The sequence below is a fragment of the Malurus melanocephalus genome, unplaced genomic scaffold, assembly GCF_030028575.1.
Source record: "Malurus melanocephalus ecotype Western Australia unplaced genomic scaffold, MMel_1.1 scaffold_10, whole genome shotgun sequence".
Taxonomy (NCBI): domain Eukaryota; kingdom Metazoa; phylum Chordata; class Aves; order Passeriformes; family Maluridae; genus Malurus; species Malurus melanocephalus.
The window spans coordinates 828,980-842,650 of NW_026623242.1; the positions used below are offsets into that span (position 1 = coordinate 828,980).

Sequence of the window (13,671 nt, forward strand, 5' to 3'; positions counted from 1 at the left end):
CTGCCCTGGTCTCCATAGGCATGAGTTGGAAAGGAGCATTCATGCACGCAAGGAAGGTCCTTCGATCTGGGCAATTTGGAACTGGCCATAAGATTTTCTGCAGACAAAACTTCTGTCTTTGCAGTATTGGGCACACATGAATTTGTATTTTCTTGTGGAGTTTGGTCTTGATGTGGTAATACAGAGGAAAAAAMCCAAACCAACCTTTTTTGTTTGCTTGTTCTTTTCCTGAGCCAACAATATGTTTGCCTGCRAATTTAGAAAGAAATTAATGAAAAGAAGCTTTTTGGTAACTTGTATTTCCTTTGTAAAAGAACAAAATCCTTTCCATCTTCTGTATCATCTCCACTTCTGCCATCAAATTGACTTTAAAATGCTTGAATTCTAGTAACACTAGTACAAATAACAGAATAGAGGCTCATCCATTCAATCATAATTTACATAAGAAGTGTTTAAAACAAAAATATCAAAATAACCCATCTAGAACATGAGTAAGTGCTAAGTTACATTTTTCAACAATACTAGCAGCATATAGTGGAAAGCTAACTGCACCTTCCTTCTTCACTTGTGTCCTTCATGCACTGTGTATGACAGAAAGATATTTTAGTTTTGTTCATTCCTTAAAGAATGAAACAACTTCATAGAAACAACTTATTAAAATGAATGAAGACATTCTGAATTTTGTAAAATATTTGGTATTACCAAATACATTTCTGGCTCTCCAAAATCTAGACAAGCAAAAAACCCAAGATGCTTCAGATCAGACAAATATGCAGGTTTATTAGAGCATGTTTCCATGTTTTAAACTTGCAATGGTTTAACAATTTTTTGTTTTCTTCTGTGTCCATTACAGTATCCTCATGATAACCCAAAGCAGCTTTTAAAAAAATATCTCCACAGATGAACAATTAAAATATATTGGCTGTATCTTCYAACATTACAATTACGTAAAAAATTCAGTATTTACAAAAAATGTCTGGAAACCAAATACTGAAAATTGTGTTTTCAGTTTAATTAGAGAAACTGTAGAACACTCACAGGGAGAATTCATGCTGACAAGCTCCAAATGTAAGCCTAGATTTTGTAACATATTCMAAAAAACCCTAAATTTACAATTTTATGTCTGATTGCTTTAATACATATATTGGTCATTACCCAGCTCATTTTTATTATCAACATTATTCTACACACGTTTTTTATTATCTTTTCTGTTTGAATGCAATGTGTAATAGAAAAACAATTCAATTATGCAAACATGAAAATTCTGTTAATACAGGTAATTGCTTTTTAATGTAGATTTCATGTACAAAGAAAGTAGTAGCACAAACAGAAAACTAGGCAAAAGCGTAGTTTACCTAATTTGAAATACTTGCAATTTCAGTAACTGTGAATTACTTACTTGCAAAATATACACAGTACATATAATGTGCACAAACACACACGTAACACCACTGCATGCATTTTTTTTTTACTAAAATATTACTTCAGGTTCACAAACCTTCGTCCAGAGCTGGTGAGAGCTGTATATTAACCATGGTAAAAAAGATAGTCTGTAAAATATAAGCCATCCCACCACGCTATCCTCTGGGTTCCAGTGCTTTGAACAACTGCAAATACAAGGAAAGTAGACAGAAGAGCCAAGATTTTCTTTAGTGACAAAAAAAAATCTATTTAAACAAAAATTTCATTTAGGTATAATATTCCCTACTCTTTGCCCAAAAAGTTCAATGGGGAAGCTTCTGGAGTGGCTTAATATGATCTTATTCTGCATCAAACTTTCAATTTTTGCTACCATTAAAAGGGCAGGCATGGGATCCATCCTCAGTGAAAGCCACATGCAATCTCCTCAAGCAATTAGAAAAGCAATCTTGTCTGTTAGGTTTTGATGGGTAAGAAAAAAACCTGCTGCTGAGTTTCCTCCTGGCATGGGTGCTGTGCAGCCCCGCATGTGTCCCACTGCTCCAGTATCAGCAGGTCTGCAGGCTGCCAGGGGAACACCTGAATTTCAGGTTCCAAAAAGCTCAGGAAAACAGAGCAGACTGGTAGCTGTACTTGTCAAATTGATTCTCAAGACTCAAAAACTCAGCAAAACTTACTCAAGGCACTTCACAACCCAACCTGAAGATAAAAGACAGGCTCCAAGGAAAGATGTAATAGGATAATTCACCATATAAATGAACTACAGTCAACTTGGCATGCATTGTATTGAAAACAAGCACACCTTGAATGCTTTGTAATTAGCAAATGTGTTGTGATGACTTTTTATTGCAGTTTACTGACAATTTTTAAGACTACATTGYCATGATCTGGCAATAAAAATAATTTTTTTTAAAAAGGCAAACGAACAACATTGACAATTTTTATATGTTCCCAGAACACTTGTAAGTTTGATTTTCAGATCYGTGTCTTGGAATATACTGGTTCTATAGCTCTTACAAAATGACTAAACTCTCCCGAATTCATGAGGTTATTTGCTTGACAACCAAATGTAGTTTGATCTAGATGTCTGACGGAATTAAAAAAAGGAAAGATGGCATTCCTACCCATAAAGCAAGTGGTTCTGGTATTCATTATGAGTTTTCTTGGTGCATCTGTTTGTAACTGTGCTGAGCTAGTCATAGCATATCATACTTATTTATGACTATATTTTTTTAATTTGTTTAAAAAAATGAAAGTAGGTGCAACAACAAACACACAGACACACACAGACAAACACACACAAATATGCTGTATAATTTCCATCAACGTAAAGGAAACAGGAAATGTCACTCGAAAAATGAAACTCCACAATACACATACAGACATTGACAGCACTAAAACATTTGCCTCTACAAGGGGTGTTAAATTTCAGTGTCTGAGAACCGCTAGACCTTTAGAAGATGAAGCAGCATGAGCAACTGAATTCGAACAACTCAGAGTCTGTCTAATCACATTCCTTATCCAGACAGCCAAGACTTTTTTCAAGCTCCTTTCCTTTAATGTCTAAGACTAAACTGTAATCTTGCTCATATTGTCTTCTTTCCCTGTGACTTCATTGAACAATCATGAGAAGTTTTAGGCATTAACACTAGAGAGTAGAGTTACCCCAACACATGGCAACTCCGTTACTTTTACTGCTTTAAACAGCAAGCAAACAATGCACTTAGTATTTCAGAAACAGACAAAAAATTCAAATAACCTCTATTTAAAAAAAATAATTGCTTTATTTTTGCCACACCTTCCTGATCAGTTGGACAAGTTCGAAATAACTTTCAGAAAATAATTTACATGCTGCAGCATAGCCTATCAAGCAAGGTGGCACTTTTTGTCTTATGGCCCTCTTAGTCGTTCCTTGGTACCATGATGGTGCCCTGGACTGGCATAAAGTGCCATGCCATAACCTTCCCAAACACTGTGATGGGACTGCAAGCCCTGCCTGCCCGAGGCCTGTCTCATGTTGGAATGGGGATGAAGCTGGTTGATTTGGAGTGGGGCATCTCTCTCCAGGTGCTCAGGCTGTGGGTTGGGCTCCTGTTGTTGGTGAAAGAAGTCTGTCGCCTGCTATTGCTGTTTGAATCTTCTTTACTCAGTGTTTGCTTTATTTTTTGGCAGCAAGGGAAGCTCTGTATGCAGTCTTGGAGGAGGTGCCCACTGAAGAACATGTAGATCCACGGGTTACAGCAACTGTTCAGGCTGGCCAGCAGAGCCGTGACAGTAGTCGCAGTGTTTTCAGAATCTGGAGAGGGGGAAGAAAGCTGTTTAATCATCAAAAGAACATTTGCACCATTCAGTCAGTTGCTTCATTAACCACTGGATTTATTTTCTTGAATATTCTAGTTCTAAAAGTTGAGCTGCAGCATTTGAAATTAATAACGAGAACATAATCAGTAAAGTTCTTATTTATGTAAGGCTGCCATTGAAGTCAATGGGAACTTGTCTGAACAGACTTCAAAAAGCTGTGACAGAATAAGTTATGGGGTAATCCATCCAAAATAATGATTTAGTCACATTTCCACTGATGTGTATCCATGTGTTGATAAGCTCATGCTTTAAACACTGGAAAGTTTTTATCCAGACCCTGGGAGACTTTCAGCAACACTGAATTTTGCTGTATGTATTTGCATGCTGAAAAGTGTTGAATGCTCAACCAACTACTGGATTGTCCATCAAATCTGGATTTTGCAGGTTGAACAAATTTTACTTAAGGCAAAAATGGAAGTTAGACATTAGGCATGAAAAAGGTATGGTGTTCTACCTTCAATAACTGGTTAATAGTTAGATCAAACACTCTAAATATATATCTAGTCTAATCAATTATTAGTGATGTTTCTTTGTACATGTTGAATCTTCAAAGAAGTATAATTACTATTATGTAGTTTCATAGATTTAAATAATCTCCTTAAATACACCTATCAAATATCCACTGTTCAATTAGATTTCATTTCCTTTGAAGTAAAAAAAAATCAATCTATTTGTTTACTGCAAGCCCTTATTTCTAAATAGAGACCTGCATCACAGGCTTTACTTTGGTCTCATATTACAGGCAATCAGTACTCTCACTACAGTAAATGATAATTTGGGGATACCAAAAAAAAAAATAAGAAATTATGGATTCCAACATTATGATTTGCTGCTTTCACATTATGAGGAAACGGGGTATATGTTACTATGCTGTCRTTACCGATGTCATAGCTTTTAAACTCACCAATTATTTTCAGCYATATTTAACAGCAGGATAGATATCTCCAAAATCTAAATTGCCACTGATTCATGAAAACCGGTGACTTGACTAAGGGAGTTACTCAGAGGTGGCTGCCTTACTGAGATGCAGGGTTCAAGGTGTGCTCAACCCTATTATTAAGCAGCAGATACAGGAAAAAAGACATACTAAGTTCTCTGCTCATGTAATTGCTCCGACATGTATGAGTGTATGCTTCACAACAACACTAAACATTTTTAAAGTTTYTTTACTGGCAGCATCAAATGGACGAAAATGTTGCTGGTTCATATTAGGGCAGCTAATATTGCGGTTTCCATCCGCTCGTTTTGCTCGGSATGAGAAGGCGGCGGCGGCTGCTCCTCTGGGGAGGCGCAGCTGTCCCCAGCCGCCGCTCCGGCTGCTCCCGGGACAGGCCGAGCCGAGCGCCGCCGCCGCTGCCGGTGCCACCCGCTCCGGGACTGCGAGCGGCGCCGGCGGGGCGGCCCAGGGCTGTCTCACCTCCCCGCACAAGGGCCCTCAGCCGCTATTCCCCGGCGGGAGAGGGACCCGTCCGGGGCCGGGGGGGCGCGCCTCGGTGCCGCTCTCCGCTTCCGCGCCCCGTGTCCCCCGCGCTCGGCTCAGGGCTGCACTGCGCCCCGGGACAGCCGGCTGCGCTCCCGCTGGAGCCCAACGCGTGCGGGGTGGCCGCTGGAGCGAGCGGCGGCGTCACCTACCGACCCAGGGGAAGCGCTGGTCCCAGACGGACCACATCTGGATGGTGAAGAAGGGCGCCCAGCAAACGACGTACACCGAGACGATGACGAAGGTCATCTTGACGGTGCGGATCTTGGCGCGGGAGATGGTTTTGACGCTGCTGACACAGGGGGCGAGCAGCAGCCCCCGTCGCGGGCCACCATCAGCCGCTCGGCGCCCGCTACCCGCCGCTGCCGCCTCCCCTGGGCGCGTCTTGCCCCGGGCGTTGCGCCAGATGTGGTAGCAGATGAAGCCGTAGCAGATGACGAGGATGAGGACAGGCGCGATGAAGATGCCGCCGGTGATCCAAGTGATGTAGGCGCGGGGACCCCAGGGCATTATGAAGTGCGCCCAGCAGTCGTAGACCTGCGAGCCGCGCTCCACTTCGCTGAGGGAGAAGATGAAGTACTGAGGAGTGCTGAGCAGCAGGCTGAGCGCCCAGGCCGCCGCGATCATCCCGTACGAGCGCTTGGTGGGCTGCTGCAGCGTCTTCAGCGGGTGGCAGACGGCGATGTAGCGGTCGGCGGTCATGGCCACCAGCATGTACGCCGAGGCGAACATGCCGAAGACCTGCAGGTGCTTGACGACGCGGCAGAGCCCGTCGGGGCCGTGGAAGCGGTGGGTCACCTCCCAGCAGAGCTGGGGCAGCACCTGGAAGAAGGCCACCACCAGGTCGGCCAGGCTGAGGTGGCGGATGAAGAGGTGCATGCGGGACGCCTTGCGCGGGGTGCGCCGCAGGGCCAGCAGCACGCTGCCGTTGCCCACCACCGCCACCGCGAAGGTGACGGCCAGCACCGCGATCTCCAGCTTCGCCAGCTCCTCGTCCCGCCCGAAGGGGTCCCAGCCCCCCAGGCTGTTGTTGGGCGACCCCGACCACGCCTCGGGACTGGGACTGCTGCCGCCGCCGGGCTCCGCCGCCTGCCACCGGCTGCCGTTCCCGGGCGAGGGCACAGCCCGGGGCGAGCCGGCGCCACCGGCGAGGCGCATGGAGGGGCTGCGCAGGGGGCCCGGCCCGGCCCCCGTCCGCTCGCCCGCCGCCTCCCCGCTCCGCCGGCTCGCAGCACCGGGCCAGGTGCCTTTATGTCCCCGGCCACGGGAGGGGAGGCGAGGCGAGGGCGAGCTCCCCCGCCAGTGGCTGCCCAGCGCCTGACGCCAGCCCCCTCCTTCCCCGGCAGCCGCCGCCGCCCGCTCACCCAGCCACGGGACTGGGGCTGCTCCGCCCAGAAAGCGCCGCGCCGAGGGAGCGGGCACCGACAGCCCTTCCCGGCCCCCCGAGCCCCGGGGTTGGGGAGCGGGAAGGGCTGCTCGGGCCGGAACGGTGCCCCCAGAGAGCTCCCTCAGTAAAGCAGCGCTTATAATTGAGAATAAAATTGCTGTAATCACGCAGAGCAAATGCAGATCTGTCAGCAACAGCCTGTACACCCCGATCTGACTTCTGGCCCAGGCAAAGTGACTCGGTAAGAGGCGCTGCTTTGGTCCTGAGAGATCCCGTCTGGGCCTTTGGCATTTCACTGTCCTGCTGGGATCAACCCCAGTGAAGTAAATTATTGTAAAAATAGCGCAGAGTTTAAAAGCAATCTAATGTTTCTGAAGGTTTCAGGACTTCATCTCGGACAATAAATGTCTTCCAAATGTCTTCCAGGCCTTAGCATAGATCTAAGCTACACGTTTCTGCAACTAGAAGCAAAATCTCCACATTTGCCAGAGAGTTTCTTGCAGTGGGCCATTAAAATTCTGGTTTTAACATGGTTTAGCTGAAGAGTTTTCCTGCTCTTGGCAGAGTGAACAGACTTGATGAAAATCTTGATTCCATTGTCACAAGTGTGGATYATATCCTGATTTCACTGGAACCTGGATTTGACTCTTCATTTAGAAACTCCTTCTTTCAGCCACATAAAAATGCATGAGATCACGACAAAGAAATATGGTGTTAGATACCAACCTTGTTTTGTTTTTAATGAAACTCCCTAGGTCTCCTCAAAAGTGATTACAGGTCAATTCCAGTTACAAAAAAAAAAAAAAAAAAAAAAAAAAAAAAAAAAAAAAAAAAAAAAAAAAAAAAAAAAGAAATAAGTGGTTTTACAAGGAGAAGAAAAAATGGGGAAGGATAAAAGATTAAATCTTACTTCTTTGATTTAAAAGATATTTCAAAAATTTTGGACTCCAGAAGGGTTTTAAAGTTTAAAATACCAAATGATGGTCTTCTGAACATGTTAGCATTGTGCAAGGCTTTATTCCAGGCCTTTTGCCACTTTCAGGGCTTGTTAGCCTCAGAGAGGGTATGTGCACCCACCCCAGGCTGTCACTACACTTTCTTTGCTTGGGGATCAGTGACAGGAGTCTAGGACACCTGCTCCTACAGTGCAAATAGGCTGTCATGATCTTTCCAACTAAAGGCTGCAAACCCYCCCAAAACCTGGAAATAGAGACAATAAATGTGTCTATCCTAAGTTTCTAGCGAACTTACTTCTTTATTAAACATGTCTTTTTCCAAAACCTGATTTTTTTTAGCAGTTGAGTGCGTTATTCACAGCATAGTGTCTATTTATTGTACCGGACCTGGGAAACTGGTGTGTGTGTGACAACAGGTTTCAGGTCAAACAGAGAGGGAAATGAAAACTACATATCACAATCTCACAATACTGCACCTCTACCAAGGCTTCTTTCACATTCCTTGCCTGTCTCTCTGACACACTTTACAGGAGTTGAGTGCTACATGAAYGAACAGTGTTACTCAGGAAACTCTGCTAACAGATTTTCTGTAGCRCAAACTATGAGGGGACCATAAAGCTCTAATCACTGCTGAGTATGTCATCCATCAACAGAAGAGAGGATATTCAGGTTTGACAGAGACATGTTTTTAGCAGCCAGACACTARGATTAAGGTGGCTGTATTAGTTCAGGGTACTGAGAATTTGTCAAGCCCACATCAAGTCAGAAATACTCCTTTTCCAGCCCATATTTTGTTTCTCTGAATGGCATTTATAAGAATGATTCCATAGGAAAGAGCTGGACATTTGCCTCAATATCATTGCACAAGACTGTACCTAGTGATTACATGCAATGTAAGCATTATATCATTTTTACTGTTTTGCTCTGTCAAGTAATACAGGGCTAATCTTTTTTTTTTTTTTTTTTTTTGCTTCATTCCCCAAATTAGTCAATATTGATGTTTTTATAGATAACATATCCAACAAGGCTGTTGCAAATTCCTTTGTTTCAACAAACCTAGGTAAGTCAGTAGAGAATTTTATTTACAACTAGTAGTAAAAAATATCCCTCRAACAAGTTTAGGACTCCTAAGGTTTCTATACTAATTTAATCAGCATCTAGTCTGATCTTATTTGCTTAATTCTGACAGTATTGGTGTTCTTCAATTTAATTAGTATTTGTAGAATATCCTTCTAAAGAGAAAAATTGCCACTGGAAAGGCTGATTGGGGAAATTAATATTTTTGCCCTGTGATTCACCTACAGCTCAGCTTGGAGCTGAACTCTCAATAAAGAAAATTGAGACTGCTGTCACAAGAAACCTTTATTTGCCCTCACTTGACACAAGCTTTCTGTAAAACTAAGAATGGCAAGGGTTTCCAGCATATTCTCTGCTACCATACAGGTTTCTGTGAAAGTTCTTGAAGGTTGACAGATCTCTTTTTGAATGTTGAATTCATTGAAGAGTGAATGGCTTCTGTAAAGTACTCGAAAACCTAACTGGAACATGATCCATTGTGTTGCCAAATGCAGCTGTTTTCCGTTCATTCCTCACTGTTGTGGGGGTGACTTTACCTGCCGACTTAGTTTCTTCTTTCATGGCAAAATAAATGCTCTGAATAAAGGCTCAATATTTTAATCCTGATTATTTGTATGATTTGTATTCTGCAAGATAACTTTAAAACAAAGAACTAGCRGGGCTTGCAGCATAATCTTCAGGAAAACTGGCAATTTGGAATTGTAGCTCCTCATAGTCAAACTATGGTTGTCTGGCAGATTTTGGGAAGAGTTGCCCTAGCCATTAGAGTTACAAAAATCAACATGAGCAAAAAAAAGTCAGGCTTTTAAAATAAATTCCTCCTGCAGGATAAGGGTTAAAGCACTGCTAAAAAAAGAGATCTGTTTATTTGTAGAGGATTCAGCTGCCTTGTTAAAAAGCACATAAAACATCTACATAGATATGAACAGCTGTCTCCTGCAATCTGTCTCCAAGTTCAAAGTATCTGCAACGCACCCTTTGACTGACACTATTTAGTAGACAGGCCTTCCGAGAGAGCGGCAAGGCTTAGATGCTGCAGATCTCAACCTTTAAATTCACAGCTATGGGAACCAAGCATGGGAAAAAGCCCATATCGTGAGTGAGGGACTGCTAAAAGCTGGGGTCACCAGGGAGGCAAGTAGACACACYGTTCATTTGCCATGCCTGTGAGGGAAATGTCACCTGAAGGCAGTCAGGAGCACACAAAGCCATCTCYTGAAAATGCCTGGTTAGCCCTCTATTGGTCTGGCTTTTGGGCTTCCAGAGCAAAACCAAGTGAAGAATTGCCCCAAACTGCCTTCAAAATAGATTACAAGTCACAAATTAGGATTCTGAARAGGCTGTAGTACAAAACCAAGAGACAAGCTAGACTAAGAGCAAAGTCCTACCCTGGAAAACACAAAATTAAGAACACATCCATAAGAGACAGAAATTCAAGATTAGCCCTAAAGAATCAGTTTGCAAAAGCCCAGTTCAGTGTCTGGAAATGTCTATAAGTGTCCAGGAAACAAAGATCTTTAAGGTTATGCCCTAAGTTTTCCTTTGCTTGTTAACTGAAAGCAGATCCAGATTCTGGTATTTGTATACACAGGAAGTCACGTCTGGCCATCCCTGTCACACTGCATTTCTCTCTGTGATGGCGTGTCATGGTTTAACCACAGTCAGCAAGTGAGCACCAACAGCTGCTTGCTCAGTGGTGGGACCTCAGCCCTGGTGGGACTGGAGGGAGAATCAGAAAAGTGAGAAAACACATGGGTTGAGCTAAAGACAGTTTAATAGGTAAAGTAAAAGCTGTGCGCACAAGCAAAGCAAAMCAAGGAATTCATTCACCTCTTCCCGTGGGCAGGCAAATGTTCAGCCATCTCCAGGAAAGCAGAGCTCCATCAACGAATAATGGTGACTTGGGAAGACAAATGCCATCACTCTGAGCATCCCATCCTTCCTTCTTCTTTTCCCAGTCTTTTATGCTGAGCATGAAATCACAAGGTGTGGGATATCCCTGGGGTCAGTTGAAGGCAGGTGTCCTGGCTGTATCCCCACCCAGCTCCTTTTGCACTCCCAGTCCCCTCAYGGGCAGGTTATCCTGAGAAGGAGAAAATGCCTCGATTCTGTGTAAGCACTGCTCAGCAGTAAAACATGCCTGTTATCAACCATGTTTCCAGCATAAATTCAAAGCATAGGCACATACAAACAGAGAAAATTAACTCTATCCCAGCCAAAACCAGCACATGGAGGTTGACTCTGCTGCTCGGGTAGTATTGCAGAGGAGCTCGTACAGCTAAATGTCACCAGAGGAAACAGCATATTGCCCTTCTCCTTTTGCTTCCTTCCTTGGATCCTTTGCTGACCTGGTTGACAGCAACCAGGTCCTTCAGAATGCAGAGTTCAACCATTCCCCTGAAGACATGTTAAAGCAGCAGCTTCCCAGCCTGTCTGGATTTCAAGGCAGTGAAGGAAATGGGCATTTGAAGGGTTGATCAGCCTTTGGGTGTTTATAATCTACTGGAAGGAACATACCAAATCAACATGGCGAAAGATCCTGCCTTTCCCCATTGACTCACATTGATCAGACTTTCAGCATGTTCAAGGCACAATAAAAACAGCCAGCAGATCTCTCACATTCATTTTTCCAGTTTCCACAGGACTATCCTCTGTGACACTGTTCTCACCATATAAAGCCCAGTCCTCTCTGGAAGAAAGCTGGCTAAAAATATTTTAATCAGAATATTTTAATCAAAATACTTTAATCAAAATACTTTAATCGAAATATTTTTTTCATTAGAATGCCAATTGAAGGGTATTGAAGTCTGCAGATGTAGTACTCTCTTTTAACTGAGCTGTGGACTACAATGTTCTCAACATGAAGAAATGAAGAGCATATTCCCTACATATTTCCAGTGTGTCTTCTCTTATCACATGTCTTGTSCCTATCAGATCCAGCAACAAGCTGGCAGTGCCAACAGCCCAGGTTCTTGTCTGTTCAGGCCTCTCCAGAGAGAAAACAAAACAAACAGTGGTATTGAGAAAGGCAGAGAAGAATCAGGCCTTGACAGTCAGAGAAAAGAAAGCTGAAACACAGGTCAGGGAGATAGGTGAGTGTTGGAGCTGTCTGTAGGGTAAAGTGAGCATGTGAAAGGAGACTCCAAACAGTGTGATGAGCAGCAGCTCTCTGTCTGTGGCATGGCCAAGAGATGCCCTGGTGCCTAAACCTTAGTTTCACACGCTGATGAGATGGATTTGGGGTTGAAGAAGACAACAGAAGAAAAGAGAAAAAAAGAGAATGATCAATGACATTTAGATGGTGCATTTTGATGGAGTATTTTGGCTGCCGATTTCATTGTGGGTTTGTTTGGTTTTTTAAATGCGTGTGGGTACAGACTGATAGTTGGCAGCCCAAGATCAAATATGGCCTGACTTTTGCATAGGTACCTAAGTTGCTGCAAATTCAATTGTATCTCAGCAAGTACTCAGACTGGGAGATCTCACTAACAATAATTACTTCAGCCTCAGGGCCCTTTGAGGTATTCTTGCTTTATACTTTCATCTAGCACAGTTTGTAATTTTCACTCCAGGTTCTCTACATGGCAGTTTCAACCAGACTCTCTTTGCACTTCCCTCGAATTTAGCAGCTCTATATCATATAACATTTTACTTGTTCCTTTTATGTCCTGAGGAAAATTTGAATGCTTCTAAGATAAAGAAGGATAATGAAGCAATAAATTTCATGGGATAGAAGGTACTAACAAACTGGCTAGCATGACATGAGATGAAAAGCATTTCCATGAGATATAGCCAAGCTATAAGCCGAAGTGTATAATTTTATGTCTAGTGAATAAACATTTTTAATGGTTTCTGGGTGAGTTTTGCCATTACGTTGCTTATGCTTGATTTGCCAATAGCACGATTAGTAAACCATGTGAAATGGCTTTTTTGGACTTCAAAAAGTAGGTTTTATATTTTAATTTTCTGTCAGCTGTACAGGGAAGAACAGAGGTGATTGCAGTAGAGTAACTAGATCCAAATCACATTCAGATAGAGYAGAGGAGTAAATAAAATTTGAAACAGAATTCTACAGATAGAATCCAGCACGTAAAGTTCTCCYGAAACTTTCTTAGGCTTCTAAGAGCATTTATATATGAACCTTTTCAAAAGGAAAGAAAATAAGCTTTTCCTTGCATTTCTSCAAAACTAAAACCAAAATCTTCTAAAAGCTGACTGTTATGGAAGGCTTCCAGTGTTTGCTTCCAGTGGCCTTTCCTGAATGCCTGTGTCATTTACTGGAAAGTAAATGTCACTATTTCATGCTAGTTGTGTTATATACTGTGWATGTGTTATATATTTCATCCTGGGCAGCCACAGGAATTACCAGGAGAGCATGTATGAGGCAGAATGTAGAATATGTACGAATACAACAGCAACATCCACAACAAGCCTTCAGACAGTGCACTGGTTAATTTAATGATAGTACAACCACAGGAATGGCAGTAAAATACGTGATCTAAAGACAGATTTGTGCTTAAAATCTTAAGTAGTTCAGAGCTTGAATAAATTTTGTATGCTGTATGCAAATAAGTTTTTTAATTATTGAATTATTGAATTGATTATTTAATTATTTATTAATTTAATTTGTGTTTGAGTTGTCTGCTGTTGCTTTCAGTCCTTCAGGTGCCCCCATCTACAATGTAGCAAGAGAGCCTTATGATACATTTGTAATACTTATGYACTTTTTCTCTAAATTCTTTTCCCCTCAACAGTATGGGTCAGCACTCTCTCATTATCTCAAGTGCGTTCTAGGAAATTATTGTCCCTGTTTTGAACAAGGCAACACCCTTCTTCTGCTTCTGTCACTGTTAACACTACCACCAGTATGAGAGGAGATCCCGTTAAAGCAAGATGACCTGATTTTCTCCAGAAGGTTGAATCTGTTATTTGGGGGGGCAAGCATATCCCTATAGCTGACACAGAGCACACATATTCATCACTTGCCTATT

At 42.7% G+C, this 13,671-nt stretch overlaps 1 protein-coding gene across 1 annotated transcript; it reads right to left on the bottom strand.

Annotated features, from left to right (window-relative positions):
* Positions 1-778: 778 nt before the first annotated feature.
* Positions 779-6,434, bottom strand: AVPR1A (arginine vasopressin receptor 1A). Its single transcript, XM_057376962.1, has 2 exons — positions 5,413-6,434; positions 779-3,715 (listed from the first exon to the last, which is right to left on the bottom strand). Exons 1-2 carry the CDS (start codon positions 6,416-6,418, stop codon positions 3,432-3,434), a joined length of 1,290 nt encoding a protein of 429 aa, XP_057232945.1. The 5' UTR covers positions 6,419-6,434; the 3' UTR covers positions 779-3,431.
* Positions 6,435-13,671: the final 7,237 nt, after the last annotated feature.